We start from the raw sequence: 16,168 nt of genomic DNA on the forward strand, positions 1-16,168 counted from the left end.
GATATCAACTAAATAGTAGAGAAATTGTCTGATTTACCAATGGAAAACAAATCGTTTACAAAGCTTCTCAGTCCACTCTTCTCCTGTCCAGTGAAAGGTCGTGGTAGGAAACTCTTCGGTCCATCCAACTTTGTCTTCACTCTCACGACGATCTCATCAATAACTGACAAGATATAAGAGAGTTGTTCCGTCCTAATGACAATCCACACAAATGTATACTCCATTTGAGGGTTGACTAGAGCAATCTCATATGAAAAGATTTTTTCAGATTGACTAAATCTCCAGCCTCGTATTTTTTGCCATGGAGAATAATCAATCGATTTCCCATTTTTAGCGTCGACCAACCGAATTCCTACTGTCGTCAGATTGATACTAAGTTGAGTGCCTGATGTCAAGTTGTGACCGTTGACTTTTGTTTGTTCCACAACTTGACAATCATGCACATCAATTCTGTTGTATTCTGACAATCGGTGACACAATAAAACGTATTGCTTTTCCACTGGGAAGGACGGGTCACAATACGAATCCAGTTCTGCTCGCTGCTCATCATTTGGTTGTAAACGGCCACTATTCACACCATAAAAAGCCTCTTGGAAAATCAAATTCAGTGCAACGTCGTCGGTTGATATCAACTTGCTTTCATCTGCAACGTCAAAACACCATTTCCTCACACAGACGACGTCTGATTCTTCGATAGAATGTTCTTCGCGCCCAGTCAGAATGGACAGAGGTCGTTCCAGTGAGTTTCCTTTCGCCAGCGTAAAGTATTTCTGACTTGAATCTTTCAACCCTAGTACCTTAGCAACTCGGTTCATCAGTGGCTCTGCTGATCCTTTCGGAACTTCGACAAAGCTTCCATTTAACTTGTAGACCCTTAATAACATGGCCTTCAGTCTCGAACGGTACACTGTACGTCTAACTTGTAACTAAGGTTCATGCCTAACGCGCGCTAACAAAATTAAAATGGTTGTGCTCATTTGTTTATTTCTTTGATATGTTTGTCGCCACGTATCAATTATTAAAAGACCTACCTACTCACGTGCTGTAAGTGATCCTGCAATGGCAACAAAATTGAAAAGCCTAGACATAACAAAGTTGCACATCTCAATTAATAAAAATACTGTTAATCAGTGTTAGTGTTGATCACTGATAACAGTTTTAGTCCCATCGCTCATGTTTCTCTCCTAGCAGTGTAGTTATGATGACATCCACTGCCTGCAGCTTCTCACACTTTGGTGGGAGAGGACACGTCTTGTACCTCACCTTGTCACCAGCTTTAGGAACATACTCACCTTCAATGCTACAAGATACCAACACGTTTACAAGCCTATACGAACAATGCTGTTATCTACACAATACAACGTAAATGATAAATATAATATAATATTTACTGATGCACTTTAACACAAGATAAGACACATTCAAGATTGGGTGATGTATTGTTGCAGACAAGATTAATATCAACACAGTACGGTACTATTGTTTAGCTTGAGAATGCAACAAATATTTCTTAACCAAAATTTCTGTTAAAGTAGTTCATTAGCCGAACATATTAGATACTGCAGCAATACTAAGCTTATTATAATACTGACATTAAAGTAAGTGCATTTTAGTAGCCGCATCCTCAGACTCTCTCGTGCTTGTTTTGTCTGGTGTCTGTATGATAATTCCAAACGGGTACCGGACACAACAAGCGCGAGAGTCTGGGAACGAAGCTAATGGTTTAGTACAATACATCACATTCTTGCAAGCTAATGTGTCTGTTTGTAAGTGGATGAGTAAGGAAAACAGACTCTGTATTGCAATACTACTGTAGGCATAATATGAACGCATGCGCAGGACATGTGTTGAGACTGTAAGCCTAGCGCATGCGTGTGAGTTAAGTACATGCGCTGAAGTGTTTACTGGAAACCCTACAAGTCTAGAAGAATGGTGATGGGATAACGAACTGTTGACGTTCCGTTCAGTTAAAACCCAATATCCAAATCGCAATCAGTCACATTCACTCCAAACTGCACCTCACGTGTGCACCTGACCATGCATTCCACAACAAATCACAAAACGTGTGTAATGCTCTTTCTGACAAATGACACCTGACCACGTGCAAAAAGACATTCCTTTCCAACAACACAGACTCTCTTACTCTGATATATGTACGAATATGTCATCTCCTCCAAGATCAGGATGAATGAAACCATGACCTTTGGAGCGATCAAAATACTTGATTGAACCATGTTTAACAGGTCCTTTAACTGCGGCCAATGATCTAAACCAACAAGAGAATATGAAAGCAAGCAGATCACTGTGTACACGTCGAGAGACTCACGTTGATTCTGGTCTAGTGTGGCGGGTGGGAACGGGACTTGGGACTTTGAATGGTGATGGAGATCTAATCGGTTTAGGCGATCCTAAGACAGATGACTTGCTGTCGTGTTTTTCTGGAGAACTCATGTTTGCTCTCAGCCTTTGCACAACGTCTAGGAATAACAAAATACCCTCCAAGCCTCGGGTGTCCGGACCGTCTGTATAATCCCGCGCCTGTGACACCGCACGTGACCTGTGTGCGCAATTGGAAGGAACCGACGATTCGTTTCGTGGTTATCTAGAAAGAGTCTGCAGGTGATTTGAATTGATAATTGGTAATATATAGCAAACGTAACTTGGTGGGTTTCCTTGAGGGGTGATGGATCATGTCGTGACCATGCGCCATTTTATATTACGGTATTTTCTAGGAAACTTGTCTATGCTTTTGTTCCGACCGACTGCGTATTGCAGAAATATTGCGGCAGGTTGCAGGGGCGAATTGTTTGTGTTTAGTGGTATGTAAGTCTGTAGACACAGAGTCTAGACACGTGTATCTAATCCACCTACTTCCAATGTTATTTCTTTGAGAATTGTTACTGTAATGTGGCAAATGGTAAAAGTAAACTATTGACGTGGATGTTATATGTAAGTAATTTCTAGGGCAGTAAATTATTCCACATTTCGATCACTATTTCGGGAGTTTTCTTCATTAACTTTTCGCTGAGCAAAGTAGAATGTTGGTGGTCCAACTTGCACTGTATCTAGGTGACTGTAGACTAGGAATTGTACAAAAACTTTGTAATGTTCTCGTAGGTCCTGGCATACAGTTATATATTGTGTATGCCCATTGGACCTACCCTGCTTTCTCAAAGAACGTCTGCTGTATGACACAGTGTGTACGTGTGTGTGTGTGTGTGTGTGTGTGTGCGCGCGCGCACACCTGTGTGTTTAATTAATTAATCAACATAATCATGATGTTATGTAGGTGTGATTTGATTCTGCCATGGCATCTTCTAAGAGAAGAGGTGATGTTGCTAAGGAAGCAATCACCACATCTCGAATGCCAGCTGAGAGTGAAGACCACCCGTCTAAACAAGCTAAACTTGATGAAAATGTAGTTCAAGTGCAAACAGCCATTGAGAAAACAGGTCCTGGACTTGAAGACCAAGCAATTGACACACTAGTGAATATTTTCAGTTACCTTTCACTTTCACAATGCCTTAAGATAGAGCACTTGCACTCCAAATTTGCTGAAGCTGTGACTGTGACCTTGAGGCATTGGAAGAAGGTCAACCTAACCGAAGAATGCATGTCATTGGAAGTGCCCAAGACACTGACCGATGAGAGGTTTATCTACTTGATGAGACGTTGTGAAAATGTACAAGTTGTTGAAGGTGTCCATCCCCAAGATACACGACCACTGAATGAAAACAGAGTCAAATTGACAGCAGATGGCGTGATCAAAGGACTAAAGCTATGCTCTAAGCTGAAAGAAATTGGCACCTCCTCTGTTCCTGTTTTCAACTTCCTGATACAAGAAAGACCCGAGGTGCATATTCTTGGCCAATTTTCTGCTAATCGTCATGGCACCTTTCCAGCTCTTCCAACTCATGAGGTCATTCTTCGTCCCAAAATGCAAGTCAATTCTCTAAATTTAAGTGCAGTTCATGTTTCTTCCCTTCCTGAAATGCCTCAGCTTGCGGAGTTGATTCTCAAATGGGTCGTGTTCACCAAGCCGCAACCATTTCAGGAGTTCAAGGCTCCTTGGCTTCAACGTTTTAGTATGAAACATTGTTCATGTATAGGAGATCCACAGTTGACATACGAGCAATTATTCGTCGGTCTTGGTCAAGCCCATCATCTTAAGCACTTGGAGTTAGCTCGTGTACCTTTCCCAGCTGGTTGCCTTCATGAAACAGCATCCACTTTGGCTCAACCTGAAATGCGCAGCTTCCGGTTTATCTCTAACCTCACTATGGCAATGTGCTCATCTGCAACAGAAGTAGACCTCGGGTATCTGATTGCTCTGTCTGCTCTTTCAATCCAGAACCTATATATCCAACCATCATTGAGCTCAGAAATCATGTTTACTGCTTTGGCTGCAACCAATGTAACTATTACTCAGCTCGAATTCCTTCATCTCGGTTATACCGATGACTTCCCTGCTTGCAATGAAATGGATGAAAATGACATGGAGAGGCACGGACTGGTGCCCTGCCATGACACTGACTGTCCAATAACAGATACGGGAATGCAACGTGTTTTTCAAGTCTTTACATCATTAAAGCGACTTCTTGCTCACAATTGTTCGTTTCTAGTTCACCCTGACAAATGGTTCAGCGAAGGCTCTTGCCAGAATCTTATTGAATTGAAATTAATCAATTGCAGTCAAATATCGACTGCAAGTTTGAGTAAGCTGATCATTGAGCTCCCACGTTTACAACTTCTTTCGCTCGAGAGGGTTGGCTCCCCTGTTGCTGACATGGTAGATGCTGAACTTCATGGCTCGGTTGTCCCTTCTACTGCCACACATGCTGTTGTGCAAGCATTGGGTATGCTTGGTATCACCAGCCAATCTGTTACTGCCATGTATGCAAAAGACAGTATCAGTCACTTCACAATTTCAAGCCAAACTCTACGAAATGTGATGATTACTAAATGCAAGTATATGGCAGTTATGCTGAAGGATTGTTCTCAGTTGGAAGATTTCTCGCTTACAGAATGCGAGAACCTTGTCAGTCTAGTTTTCCAAGACTCTAAACTGTCACGTGGCCGGATTTCCAAATGTCCATCTCTCAAACCAGAAGGCTTTCTTCACAGTCTGTCGTTACTTCCTTCCACTAGCAGTCATCTCATGGTTTACCATACCAATGATGCTTGCATAAACCGTGATGATATTGAACTGACTTTGTTTAGTTCAGCCTCTTCATATCATGTTGGTGTCATTTACGATAAAGTATGTCCTCTTTCAGTTCGCACACAAGTACGAATGAGAGCTTGGATTGATTGGATCGAAAGGATCAATTCAAAGCTCTTAGCTGAAGGCTTTCCTCCTGCAAAGGTGGAGTCATATGATTACAACTCCCCAGGCATAGTCCGGGCTGGGGAAACACCACCCACAGTTTTGTCAAAAGAACCGAGTGATAAACAGACAGTTGATGACAAAACAAGTGAGCCTGAGTCAGCACCTGCAGCTGCTGCTGCTGCTGAAAGTACAACAAATGCAAGTGCAACAAATGCGACTGGAAAGACAGAGAAAGGAGCAACAGGAGGGAAACCAAAGAAGAAACTTAAGAAACGGATGAGAGGACCACCATCACAAATTGAAACAGAATGGAGATGTGGACGTGATGTACGTCGGTATGAAGGGCAATGCATGGCGGAAGGCACAACAGGTGACTTTGTTTACGTTGGTGATTTGCCGTGGATGGAGGAACTTGCCTACACAAAACTACTAAAGAATTGGAAAGAAGCTGGAATATTTGCACCAACCGTTCCTGCCATACCACTGTTTAGACCAGCTGTGACTGTTGATCAATGCATAGAGACACTAAAGGAAAGTGTTGAGGCTAAGAAAGCAGCTGGGATTGGAGTGCACAAGAAATGCCTCGTTCTGATCGTCAGCACTGCTGAAGAGAAAGAACGAAAATAATGATGCTAAGCAGTAATCAACTGTATGACTGTATTTGACTAGAAATCATTGCTATTGGTCATTGAGCAACTGCTATTTTCCTAGAGCAACTATTTTGCTGTTTGAGTCAGTTTGCTACGTTTTGCTTTTTTAAGAATGCGAGATTTACGTTTTCTTCTGTTTGATTGAGCTGGCTCTGACGTTTGTACATCGTCAGCTGACTTTGCTTTCTTATGATTTTTACCATTGGGCTGTCCATTTGTAGCACGCTTGTTATGACTCTTGAGCTCTAACCTAAACATTATCAGATAATTGAAACAACAATTAACTGCTGGATCATCACTTGAGCATACTCCACTTCTTTTTGTAGTAGTTCTAAACAAGACAAAACAGTTGTCCTGTGTCCATATGTACGAGCAGCTAAAATAATCATGAATTTATCCCTGCCGAGTTGTTCTCAAATGTCTCTGGCTGGACAAGATAAATTTGAGAACAGCACGGTAAGGGTAGTCTGCTTTGATAAACATCGCTGGTGAGTACCTAGTGGATAGAGGTCACTACAATCATCTCGCTCTTCATCGACTTCACTGTCAGTTTCATTCTCTTCTTCCCCTTCCTCCAGCTGATTTTCAATTTCTCCTGTTTCAGAATCTGAGTAACCAGCATCGTGTCCTGATTCTTTGCTGGCCCCTGATGTCACACAAAGAAAAGAAGACGAACTAAATATAACAACCAGCAGGTAGAAGGGCCGTACAATTTACATTGACTCAGTGCTTTCTGATATCGTTTCCCTAACACATGCCGTTCAACTGCATCCGGACTCTTGATAATTATCCTTCTTGTTAGTTGGCATTGCAGGTAGTCACTGTGCAGCAACAGAATTGAATCGACAAGCAGATTATTGGCCAACTTTCTCTACAAACGACGAGCTTTCATTGATGAAATAAGCCATCGTCTCACGTGAGTTTCTTGTGTTGCACAAGATGTGGTCTGTGTTTGTCGAAATCGTACTCTTTCATTTTCTTTGCCTTTTTGTACTTTTTTCCTTGCACATACTGCTGAAGAACGTCTAATCTGCCTGGCATTTCATGTCCAGTCAATGTGCAAAGTACCTGAAAAAAACATGAACAGACCTGCAGGAGCATGCATGCAACATGTACATGTGTCTTGTTGGACTCCATCAAACTCAAAGTGACGTCAACAAAAACTCATACATGGATAGATGTGCTACCTTATCTCTATCTGATATTGTTTGAAACTCTGGATGCTGTTTCAGGAAAGAGTTTACGTCGCTAGTCATTGTGGTGGTCAAACACACAATACAAACCACGTGACAGTCGGGACTTAACATCCGGGGCTTGTGTTGCGAGGGTGTTGCTACGTGTATGAATTTGTAGCTTCTGCTCGTCAGACATTTTGGAGAAGCCGTTCAATCGATTTAGAGACGTATCCTCTCTTTACAAGCTATTTGGTGTGAAAGGGTGGTCAACCCTAGACAGTCAATCTCACAATTTCATTTGTTTACCAACTCCACATGCACTAACGGATGTTGCCATCAGATGAAGTCAGGAGAAATAAATACAGGGAATCTTGTAGTTTTGTGATTCTATTTCTAAAGCCTAAAGGAAGGTGATGACTACACCATCAGAAAGTTGCTGTGCAAGAGAGTATGATGAGATCAAGTCTTCTCTTCTCAGCTGGAAATGTCATGATTTCAACGACATGAAGCCAGTCGTTGACTTTGATTTACATCTACGAGCTGCCGGCAGCGTAGCAACGGGTAGAGTCAACGAACTGAGTGGCTGGGTAGAAAGCGAGACACTCTTTAACTCGAAATGTTCAGTGAGGCAAGTACAAAGCAGGAGATTTAAGTCAGCACCAAAGACGCTTCATAGAGACTCTCTTACTTTACAGAGAGAGAAATCGTATGAGTTCAAGCATTTTGACGAGATTGACAAGTACATGGAGCAATACAGGAAAGAAAGCGGTGTCATCACTCGGTCCGGCTCTCCTCCGATTTGTGCAGATGGACATGCCATGAGGCAGGCTACTGGAAGCCCTTCACGACTGCAGCTTCAATTATGGAGGTGTGAGCATTGTCAGAGGGACGTCTTGAAGAATGAAAAAAATCATGCATGCCGCGTGGCATCAACACAACAAACCAGTTACACTCCTACACAGCCGTTTGACGGTGGTCTAGCTTCTGCATCTGCATCATCGACATCAAAGTTCACTCCTCACATTCATGCAAAGACCGAGTCTCCAAATCGAGCTGTTGTGAGACCGACAGCAGGAGCACAGATGGTCCGTGAGGCTTTGATGGCGAGACAGTCGAGTCTATATTTACGACAATTGACAAGCAATAGTGTAATTAGAATTACTGGCATGCAGGACGGTGGAAGGAAAGAGAGCAGGAAGAGCAGTCGAAGAGGAGCTAATCATTACATGAAAAGAGTGGCTCGGTCACGTGCGTTAAGGTATCAAGATGATATAGTAGAAGATATGTCAGAGTCAGGAATTGACGAGGCATTGAACGGAAAATCTAACAAACTGTCAGCTCAAAGGTAAGTTGTGTCTGTGCTATTAAAAATGTTAATTATTGAATAGGATGGATGTTTGTGGCAATTAGCTCACAACTAAATGCGCAACTGGAATAATTAACCAGATTGAGCTAGTCAAGTGCGTGCATGTACTTTGTGGTTTGTACCAGTTTATACATGGACCTGAAGACTTGTGGTCAGAGGACTGGTCTCCACCTGCCATTGAGGAAGTAATTTAATGACTAATTAGTCCTGTGGGATGGTGGAAATTGCACTAAGAGATGTAAACTATAATCAGGTTTACCTAATATATAATTTCATAAAGATAATGAGTAATTAGTATGCAAGCATGTAGCCAGAGGTCAAGCAAATGAGTGATAAAAGCATTGGTTTCTTTCTTTAGTGCCTTAGCTTCCTCTCATTCTTCTGGTTCTCTTGAGTCGACGTCTTCTCATCAGCTGACATATGTTTCTGTATGCGGATCTCAGCAAGTAAGACTAGTCAATTAATTAAATGAAGTTGGCTTCTAATATTAAAGTATATAATATAATATCATGTTGTGTAGTTGTCTCTCAAGCCTTCTACACAGGTATGCCAGCAACCATCGAGTGAAAGTTTGAATCCCTTGTACAAACTTGCTCGACCAAAAATTGCAACTCACCAGACGTATAGGCTTGGCAAACAGGACAAAGATGCAAAGAGTAGAGACATGGCTCTTGTCACTCCTTTATTATCTCATCGTATATCTCAAGAATCCGGTCTACCTCAAAGTAAGATTGAAACTACGAATTCGATCAAGAAAGTTGATGCAGATATTTGTAACGTGTCAAAAGCGGTAAACTGTAAGAGTATTCCAAACCCTGTGCAAGGTCTGTCTAAGCAACTTATTACTCCTAAAAGAAGTTCTGTTTTAACTTCCCGTGGTGGGGGCTGGAAAAGTTTCAAGGATCGATCTTGGTCCTGTGGAAAACCATTTGAATCGCGTTTGTTAGCAAGGAAACAAAACAGCTCGCCATCTCTTTCTCAGAAAGTCAGTGGAAATCTTGGTAGTTTGTTGAATGTGAAAGGTAGGAAGAGTGAAGGGAATATTGCAGTTCATGACAACGCTAGTGTGATGAACGTCAAGAATAAAGATGAGTCATGACACTGACACAGCACACAACTATATTATATTTATGATGCACAGCTGGAGCTCTTTCTAAGATGCTCAGTTAGTTGAGCTTTCTAATATGTATAAATAATGACATACAGAACCATGCACAGTTATATTGTAATTAGCATTGCAAATTATAAATCTAAGAGAATTATATAGTGGGAGAAAGCCAGTGAAGGAACTTTGTGTGGAACATATCACAAGTAGACCAATGTGACCCAAATCTTCATACAGTACAGGCTACTATCAAATTTATGTGATGAGGTGGCTGTGACCATGGAATCACAGGTACAATGCCAGTAAATGTGCACTATCATACTGCCAGCTAAGAAACCAAAGTATACATCAATAGTCTGGAAGCTTTTTCACTAAGCATACATCAATATTCGAATTAAACATTCTATGTTACTTGGAAATGAGGCTATATAGAGTGACTTGTAACATACAAGCGCTGAAGGACTTTGTGATCTCTGCTGTTGTATGCAACGTGTGCATATATAGTGTTACTGTATCTGCACTACAACATGCAGAATTTTGTGTTGATGTGCTGTACGTACGTCACAACTGACTATATAATAATGTTATAAACCAGATCAACTAAAATTACTTATACATCATGTTCAACTCAACCAGAAATTGAATAGCATCTCTTATACTGAACTTAAGTAATTAACAATAATACAGAAAACAGCACTGTGTTCATGATTGCTTAGAAAAGAAACTGGTCACTTTCAGCTGCTTGTGTGCATCCTTATCCTTCTCCACTTTTTTCTTTGTCAACGGAGAGATATTTGTTGCACTTTTTTCAGTAGAGTGTTGAGTATCCTTGTCCTGTTTTGACTTCTTTGCTGGGGACATATCAACCAAACGCTCTGACAATGTCGTTCTTTCCTCATTTTCCTAAAAGTGAGAACCACCAAGCATAAGCCAAGGCGAAATTGTAGCAATTGACTTCTGAATGTTTTCACTGGCCTCTGCAATTGCAGCAGTTGGTGTCTTTGGAAGTGGTGAGCAAAATTGCAAGAGGTTTCCAAAAGACTTGGGACAGTTGAGGCTCCAATTGAAAGCTAACTCCCTAAGTTGTGCAGTAAGGTGTTTGGAGTTGATGATTGGCTAGCAGAAATAAACATACAACGTGCTTCCACCTGGACACAAGATTTCATACACACTGTAGTGTACCTGGTCTTCATGATCTGTTCCCCACATGAAAAAAATTGGTCCCTTTATGCATCGCTGTATGTTCTCTGCTTGGAGACGCTCAGACCATCTAAACAGTTCAAAGCCCATGTTGCTGTTATTATACAGTAGATTACTTTCTACTGTTAGCTTTCCTTTCTATCTGATCTGTAGTTAAAAGCCTTTCCTTTCCTGCACGACGATGAACTCGGATGTATGAGAATCTGAGAGACCCAAGTTCGTATATAATTGGTACAACAGTTGAATCTGATGCCTGGAAGGTTAAGTGACTTGATTATGTCATGTATTTCAGAAAAGATGCAGAATCGTTAATTAACCTTGGACGGTGCTGTCAAATTTAGCAGCTAAAACAAAGAAATAATTTCAGTAAGTATGTGTATGTGTGCATGCATTTGTCGTGTGTGTGTGTGTGTGTGTGTGTGTGTGTGTGTGTGTGTGTGTGTGTGTGTGTGTGTGTGTGTGTGTGTGTGTGTCAAACCAGACAATAGTTCTGAACTTCAACACACACACACACACACACACACACACACACACACACACACACACACACACACACACACACACACACACACACACACACACACACACACATACAGCTGTCTGACAAACAGCAAAAAAGTAATTTAACTACCACCTCATGCTCCAACTCATCAGTGCAGATCAGACCTGGCAAATAAAACCACAATGAAATGACTCCTTAAACTAACACACACACACACATATTTACAAACCGATGTCATGTTCTTGAAGCCATCCTAATGTTTTCGATAGTTCAGACTCAATTATCCATTTTCTGTTCCGAAATTCGACTGCCATTTTGTAGTCTTGATCCAGCAATCGTCGACATTCAAGCACATGCTGCTTATTCTCCACTACTGGCCCAAATCCAAGGTGAAACTAAATTAATTAAACTTTGATCAGTTGAGCAAACCGAGTTCAAGTTTTTGCTCAAATACAATTAACCATTACATCACCTGAAATACGACAATACCAAGTTTGTTGGCGTTATGCATTGGCTTTAATGCAGCGTTGAACAACTCCCACAGCTTTTCCCTGACAACTACAGGCATTTCATCCCACTTCACAGAGCTTTGCTGTTGCAAGCTGACCGACAGATCAGACCTTATCACTCGAGGCAAGTTGTTTGTTGGACAATACTAACCAGCAAACAGCCAGCATGTACACATACAAACACAATTATCAATTATTTAGTAACATATTATTGTTATTACTATAATTTACTATTCTAATAATAACAATATAAACATTATTTAAATTATTATTTTAATCTTTAATGTTGCAGTTCAATAATCTGCAAACCTTATCTAAATTATTTAATCTCTTTCTTACTTTTCTCGTAAAAAACCCAAATGCTTTAAAGTGAAAAATGAATCCTTGAGGCACACAGCTGAGCCACCGCTCCACTCTCTGTCGAGATGGAATGGCATAATTGCTGCTGTCACACTCAACACAAGGAAAGACTGTGCTGTAGTGACGAAGTCGATCTTCAGCAGTCTTCACCCATGCTGGATAGAAGCGCCCACACTGTAGAATCGTGGGGTCTGACCAACCGCAAGTGCCTTGAAACACTTTTCCTGAATGTTCTACAAGCCAAGCAGTCATCCGTAGTGCTCAATTACAAACTGTAAACATTCGTTTTTTTGCAGCGTTGCCCACGCCCACGCAAAAACCTACACTTTACAGTGTACAATCCTTCGTTTGATCAATGATTTGTTGGGTGAAGATCCGATTTTTCCAACTGCCAACAGTTTTGATCTGTACGAGTCCGCGTAAAATTCATTGACATACGGGACATCTAAATAGCTTTTAGCGCGCTAACGTACGTAACGCATCCGTTTGAAAGTACACTGTGGCAGTGTAGGCCGCACTATTTTGCGAGAAGGGAAGAGCGCAGCTGCAAGACTGTTATTAGTTATTGAGAGAGTTATGAGATCTGGTGACGAGAAACAAGGAAACCAGATGAGAAGAAAGTGGAGGTAGAGGACAGAGCAGAGAACGACATGGAAAGGGGAAAATACACAAAGTTGATAAAGAAGAAGGTGAGTATGATGCTGACTGACACATTACATGTATAGTTCTACTGTCGTCTTGTTTGTTTGTTTGTTTGTTTTATATTGACCCAGCGAAAACAATTCAGACTAAACGTATGATCTACCATTGTACATACCCTGCAAACACAAGCTAATTTTAGGACAGAGAGAACACTAATCGTAGTGTCAGACAATACAGCACACTACAGAGACAGATAGACCTAGATTTGAAAAGAGTGGGACACACACGTGTTCTAGAGTTGACTAATAAAATTGAGGTTGACTTACAATACAGTATAGTTTGTGTGTGTCTTCAACACAGCAGATTCATGGATATGGCCAGTAAATTGAACTGAAATAACATTTAGTTTAATTAACGAGCCAACCACATTTACATTGCATTATGCTATTGATTCATGATACAAAGTGTGTTAAGGTTTACCTTCGAGTGCCTTCATATGTTTATATCCTTGAGAATACAAAACCTTCTTTAGTCTATTCATTTCCAACTAGGCGTTGTGACATACATGTAGTACAGTGTGTATACTTATTCTAGAGAGCTATTTACATAATTGTCAAATTCTGTTACATGTTCTGCAGGCGACTGGGCCATTCAGTTAGATGTATTCTCCAGTAGTACTAGAATTTCAATCATTGTTCTCTTCAAATCCATCACTCTCTGTGACCAAAGCGCGTTCCAGAATCACTCGACCTTCCTATCACCAATAGAAACATACCAGATGAATTGAACGATTGCACCCAGCTCCCATTGAAACTGACCTTGTAACGCTGGCTTTCTTCAGTTGCAAATTCCTGACAAAACAGAAAGTGAGTCAAATGCTAGTCAAGTGACTGAAGTGTTGGTAGACTTACATATATCCATCCGAGACGAGCATTGCAGTTCTTACACGAGACATCTCTTACCATGTGCCGTCCAGTCAGCTACAACACAAAAGGAACGTGTCCCCACCCCTCCTTACTGGGGACGATACGAAAAGCCAACTTTAGTACACTCACCATCACACGGTCTTGGACTTCACTGTAGTTCAGATTTACACTGTTATGGTCTTTCAATTAGACGAGTAACATGATCAAGAGAAGAAAGGAAAGGCAACTTACACTTTGTTGAACAAATACGCTCGTCCTGTCGCTCCTGTGAAGCGCTAATAAAGAGAAAGTACATTCATTTCAACTTCAATCTACATATGAGAGTCGAAATTGCTCAAGATTGCGAGAGAAATGTCAAATATGAACGAGAAACGCATGTCGACTCAACTTTTTCATTCTCAATTAACCTACCATAGAGATCAGCTCCGACCGATTCGTAAGCACTGTATCGCAGTTGGCACACGAAAACAGACGCGTTCCGCCGGGATGATCGAGAAATATCTTTCCCATTGTGACAGACTACTGATCACGTGACACGTGGTGACGCGTCTTCGCGTTGCCGTGGTCACATGTGAATTGTGTCGTGGCTGTCCCCACCATGTCGTTTCTTTTCTCTCGTCGCAAGGGATTTCCTCTTCGTGGACTCCGATGATGTCCAAGAAAAATTAAAAAAGGCCTACGCTTGCAGGTAGGAGATGTCCATATATGGTAGGCGCTCCATGATTGGTCACGTGTTGGGAGACAACTTCTGTAGCAATCGTGCAAGGTTCCTTGAACTCTGCTAGTTACACGAACGGACCACGTCTGTCTCATAATGCTTAATACGTTGTCTCACCCCCAGTCCCCTCTCATCCAGCGCAGTGTATTGATCCTCACTCGATGGATGCGGAAAACGGGGAGGAGCATCCTAGTGGCAGCGTACGAGATCGCAAAGAGAGTTGCAAACTGATTTTACAACGTAATTCTTTTACTGCATTTAGGCAATTCTAGTTGCAAGTGCTTTCGTTTCTTCTTGCAGGAAACGGCCCTAGCGCTGCAAGGAAGAAACTGGGAGATTGCAGGTGCGGTACCGGTGTTGGTGTTAGGCAGCGTGAGACACCAGAGGGGAGAGATCGACACAATCTAGATGAGAAGGAAAGGTGACATTAAAGTTTTGTTTTCTAGCTATATTCATGGCTCTATGGCAAACGTTGTGTTGCAGACGCCGAGACTTGGCTGCGAGGGAGTTCAAATTGGCTAATGTGCTAGGATTAAGTCGATCATGCAAAAAGAAAGAGTTGTTACGGCGCGCTAGAAAAGAGATCGAGGTCGGTTGTCGCGTGACCGGGTGCATGCCTTCTCCTTTACTCTAGTAGCTGTTGTTACAGAGTTTGAAGAGTGAAGAAAGGAAGCTGGAGGAATCGAAACGGAAAGAGCAAATGCATCAAGAAAGGTTGAAAGGGCAGCTAAATGTGTTGACGAGGATTCAACCGGAAGTCCCTCCTCAAATGTCAGTTTCTTTGATGTAAAAACGTATGTCGAATATCGATGAGAAACGAAGTTGTATAGATGGAGAAACGAATTTGCTTCAGCCGTCTCTATTACTGCTAATGATGTTCCACAACCCAACTCGGTCCGTTCTAGCAGGAAGCGTCGTCAATCAGACTCTATTCCTGCTTGGCAAGGAATGAGTTACCGAAATCTTGTCGGTGGGTGTAGATTTTTCTACGTTAGGGGTTTCACTCATAAGCAGTCGGTCTTTGTTGCACAGATGTCAGATCTCTCATTGCACTAGAGCCGAGCTCGTCTGCAGAGCTTTCTATAGAAAGACAACATGAAAATGCTCTTCAGTTGCCTCATGTCTTTGAGCCTCATGCAGTTCAGGTTCACAAAACACACTTTCCGCTCGTTCCAGGAGCAACTCCTAACCTACCACCTCTTATGAACGTCGGCATTCCCGTCCATTCTGACTATTTTGCTTATTCTCCAACTGTTTTTTCTCCTTCTATGGTGCCTCTACTCCCACATTGTTCACGCGGTGGAAGCACCGACTCTGAATCTTCATCACCGAGTCACACTTGGAGCTACTCTCCAGGCTCTAGCCCGCACTCTGAAGAACGTCATTGTGCTGATGTTCTTCCGCTGGAGAACACCCTATCTATAAAACGTGAACCAGATGATTCTTTTAGCTGGGATTGTTAGGCTAGACTTTGCAATATTCATGTGTAGGTGACTGACGTAGTGCTCTTATTGTAAATACCGTAGTCATCTTGGGATTAGTGTTTGATAGCAACTGACTTTGTATTGTAGATACAAGTTTCTGCGGTTCTAGACACAACGTGTGTCGCCTAATTATGATTGCGCAACTGCGCTTGTCTTGACCGTCATACGTGCTTGTATCGTGTGTATAGTCTGGAGACCATTG

At 41.8% G+C, this 16,168-nt stretch overlaps 8 protein-coding genes across 9 annotated transcripts; 3 read left to right on the forward strand and 5 right to left on the reverse strand.

Annotated features, from left to right (window-relative positions):
* Nucleotides 1–8: 8 nt before the first annotated feature.
* LOC134191319 (uncharacterized) lies at nt 9–884 on the reverse strand. Its single transcript, XM_062659925.1, has one exon. The coding sequence runs from the start codon at nt 882–884 to the stop codon at nt 9–11; it is 876 nt and encodes a 291-aa protein (XP_062515909.1).
* Nucleotides 885–964: 80 nt separating this feature from the next.
* Nucleotides 965–2,516, reverse strand: LOC134191320 (calcium-regulated heat-stable protein 1-like). Its single transcript, XM_062659926.1, has 3 exons — nt 2,327–2,516; nt 2,144–2,266; nt 965–1,300 (listed from the first exon to the last, which is right to left on the reverse strand). The coding sequence occupies exons 1-3, from the start codon at nt 2,449–2,451 to the stop codon at nt 1,159–1,161; spliced, it is 390 nt and encodes a 129-aa protein (XP_062515910.1). The 5' UTR covers nt 2,452–2,516; the 3' UTR covers nt 965–1,158.
* A 24-nt stretch (nt 2,517–2,540) lies between these two features.
* On the forward strand, nt 2,541–6,099 carry LOC134191321 (F-box only protein 38-like). The gene is made up of 2 exons (XM_062659927.1): nt 2,541–2,619; nt 3,290–6,099. Exon 2 carries the CDS (start codon nt 3,308–3,310, stop codon nt 5,954–5,956), a length of 2,649 nt encoding a protein of 882 aa, XP_062515911.1. The 5' UTR covers nt 2,541–2,619; nt 3,290–3,307; the 3' UTR covers nt 5,957–6,099.
* LOC134191322 (surfeit locus protein 2-like) lies at nt 5,960–7,285 on the reverse strand. Its single transcript, XM_062659928.1, has 6 exons — nt 7,167–7,285; nt 6,896–7,047; nt 6,697–6,800; nt 6,476–6,625; nt 6,289–6,310; nt 5,960–6,229 (listed from the first exon to the last, which is right to left on the reverse strand). The coding sequence occupies exons 1-6, from the start codon at nt 7,233–7,235 to the stop codon at nt 6,046–6,048; spliced, it is 681 nt and encodes a 226-aa protein (XP_062515912.1). The 5' UTR covers nt 7,236–7,285; the 3' UTR covers nt 5,960–6,045.
* Nucleotides 7,286–7,310: 25 nt separating this feature from the next.
* LOC134191323 (uncharacterized) lies at nt 7,311–9,803 on the forward strand. The gene is made up of 3 exons (XM_062659929.1): nt 7,311–8,499; nt 8,879–8,966; nt 9,041–9,803. The coding sequence occupies exons 1-3, from the start codon at nt 7,568–7,570 to the stop codon at nt 9,617–9,619; spliced, it is 1,599 nt and encodes a 532-aa protein (XP_062515913.1). The 5' UTR covers nt 7,311–7,567; the 3' UTR covers nt 9,620–9,803.
* Nucleotides 9,804–10,164: 361 nt separating this feature from the next.
* On the reverse strand, nt 10,165–12,950 carry LOC134190774 (uncharacterized). Its single transcript, XM_062659285.1, has 9 exons — nt 12,176–12,950; nt 11,800–11,982; nt 11,557–11,722; nt 11,460–11,491; nt 11,143–11,169; nt 10,960–11,078; nt 10,808–10,895; nt 10,601–10,741; nt 10,165–10,528 (listed from the first exon to the last, which is right to left on the reverse strand). Exons 1-9 carry the CDS (start codon nt 12,446–12,448, stop codon nt 10,328–10,330), a joined length of 1,230 nt encoding a protein of 409 aa, XP_062515269.1. The 5' UTR covers nt 12,449–12,950; the 3' UTR covers nt 10,165–10,327.
* Nucleotides 12,951–13,052: 102 nt separating this feature from the next.
* LOC134190778 (protein yippee-like 5) lies at nt 13,053–14,391 on the reverse strand. 2 transcript variants are annotated; one of them, XM_062659288.1, is made up of 7 exons: nt 14,176–14,391; nt 13,996–14,039; nt 13,894–13,933; nt 13,750–13,818; nt 13,614–13,689; nt 13,319–13,555; nt 13,053–13,228 (listed from the first exon to the last, which is right to left on the reverse strand). In XM_062659288.1, the coding sequence occupies exons 1-6, from the start codon at nt 14,272–14,274 to the stop codon at nt 13,524–13,526; spliced, it is 360 nt and encodes a 119-aa protein (XP_062515272.1). In that variant the 5' UTR covers nt 14,275–14,391; the 3' UTR covers nt 13,053–13,228; nt 13,319–13,523. The 2 variants fall into 2 exon arrangements, with proteins under 2 accessions (XP_062515272.1, XP_062515273.1); XM_062659289.1 differs by having other exon boundaries at nt 13,065–13,228; nt 13,319–13,592; nt 13,657–13,689.
* Nucleotides 14,392–14,505: 114 nt separating this feature from the next.
* Nucleotides 14,506–16,150, forward strand: LOC134190775 (uncharacterized). The gene is made up of 6 exons (XM_062659286.1): nt 14,506–14,722; nt 14,783–14,903; nt 14,966–15,071; nt 15,132–15,253; nt 15,313–15,452; nt 15,515–16,150. The coding sequence occupies exons 1-6, from the start codon at nt 14,644–14,646 to the stop codon at nt 15,943–15,945; spliced, it is 999 nt and encodes a 332-aa protein (XP_062515270.1). The 5' UTR covers nt 14,506–14,643; the 3' UTR covers nt 15,946–16,150.
* Nucleotides 16,151–16,168: the final 18 nt, after the last annotated feature.

Source organism: Corticium candelabrum, chromosome 15 (assembly GCF_963422355.1).
Source record: "Corticium candelabrum chromosome 15, ooCorCand1.1, whole genome shotgun sequence".
Classification (NCBI taxonomy): Eukaryota; Metazoa; Porifera; class Homoscleromorpha; order Homosclerophorida; family Plakinidae; genus Corticium; species Corticium candelabrum.

Excerpts from the sequence above, each read along its gene's own strand:
- LOC134191319 (XM_062659925.1), bottom strand. The coding sequence starts at position 884 with ATGTTATTAAGGGTCTACAAGTTAAATGGAAGCTTTGTCGAAGTTCCG.
- LOC134191320 (XM_062659926.1), bottom strand. The coding sequence starts at position 2,451 with ATGAGTTCTCCAGAAAAACACGACAGCAAGTCATCTGTCTTAGGATCG. Across the intron at positions 2,267-2,326 it reads CACACTAGACCAGAATCAAC|ATCATTGGCCGCAGTTAAAG; the intron begins GTGAGTCTCTCG and ends TTGTTGGTTTAG. Across the intron at positions 1,301-2,143 it reads ATATTCGTACATATATCAGA|CATTGAAGGTGAGTATGTTC; the intron begins GTAAGAGAGTCT and ends GGTATCTTGTAG.
- LOC134191321 (XM_062659927.1), top strand. The coding sequence starts at position 3,308 with ATGGCATCTTCTAAGAGAAGAGGTGATGTTGCTAAGGAAGCAATCACC.
- LOC134191322 (XM_062659928.1), bottom strand. The coding sequence starts at position 7,235 with ATGACTAGCGACGTAAACTCTTTCCTGAAACAGCATCCAGAGTTTCAA. Across the intron at positions 7,048-7,166 it reads CAATATCAGATAGAGATAAG|GTACTTTGCACATTGACTGG; the intron begins GTAGCACATCTA and ends TGTTTTTTTCAG. Across the intron at positions 6,626-6,696 it reads TCAGAAAGCACTGAGTCAAT|GGGCCAGCAAAGAATCAGGA; the intron begins GTAAATTGTACG and ends GTGTGACATCAG.
- LOC134191323 (XM_062659929.1), top strand. The coding sequence starts at position 7,568 with ATGACTACACCATCAGAAAGTTGCTGTGCAAGAGAGTATGATGAGATC. Across the intron at positions 8,500-8,878 it reads AACAAACTGTCAGCTCAAAG|TGCCTTAGCTTCCTCTCATT; the intron begins GTAAGTTGTGTC and ends TTCTTTCTTTAG. Across the intron at positions 8,967-9,040 it reads CTGTATGCGGATCTCAGCAA|TTGTCTCTCAAGCCTTCTAC; the intron begins GTAAGACTAGTC and ends CATGTTGTGTAG.
- LOC134190774 (XM_062659285.1), bottom strand. The coding sequence starts at position 12,448 with ATGACTGCTTGGCTTGTAGAACATTCAGGAAAAGTGTTTCAAGGCACT. Across the intron at positions 11,983-12,175 it reads TTGGGTTTTTTACGAGAAAA|TATTGTCCAACAAACAACTT; the intron begins GTAAGAAAGAGA and ends TTTGCTGGTTAG. Across the intron at positions 11,492-11,556 it reads GCTTCAAGAACATGACATCG|GTCTGATCTGCACTGATGAG; the intron begins GTTTGTAAATAT and ends TTTATTTGCCAG.
- LOC134190778 (XM_062659288.1), bottom strand. The coding sequence starts at position 14,274 with ATGGGAAAGATATTTCTCGATCATCCCGGCGGAACGCGTCTGTTTTCG. Across the intron at positions 13,819-13,893 it reads AAGTCCAAGACCGTGTGATG|CTGACTGGACGGCACATGGT; the intron begins GTGAGTGTACTA and ends TTTGTGTTGTAG. Across the intron at positions 13,690-13,749 it reads CTCGTCTCGGATGGATATAT|GAATTTGCAACTGAAGAAAG; the intron begins GTAAGTCTACCA and ends CTGTTTTGTCAG.
- LOC134190775 (XM_062659286.1), top strand. The coding sequence starts at position 14,644 with ATGGATGCGGAAAACGGGGAGGAGCATCCTAGTGGCAGCGTACGAGAT. Across the intron at positions 15,072-15,131 it reads GCGCTAGAAAAGAGATCGAG|AGTTTGAAGAGTGAAGAAAG; the intron begins GTCGGTTGTCGC and ends CTGTTGTTACAG. Across the intron at positions 15,254-15,312 it reads CCGGAAGTCCCTCCTCAAAT|ATGGAGAAACGAATTTGCTT; the intron begins GTCAGTTTCTTT and ends GAAGTTGTATAG.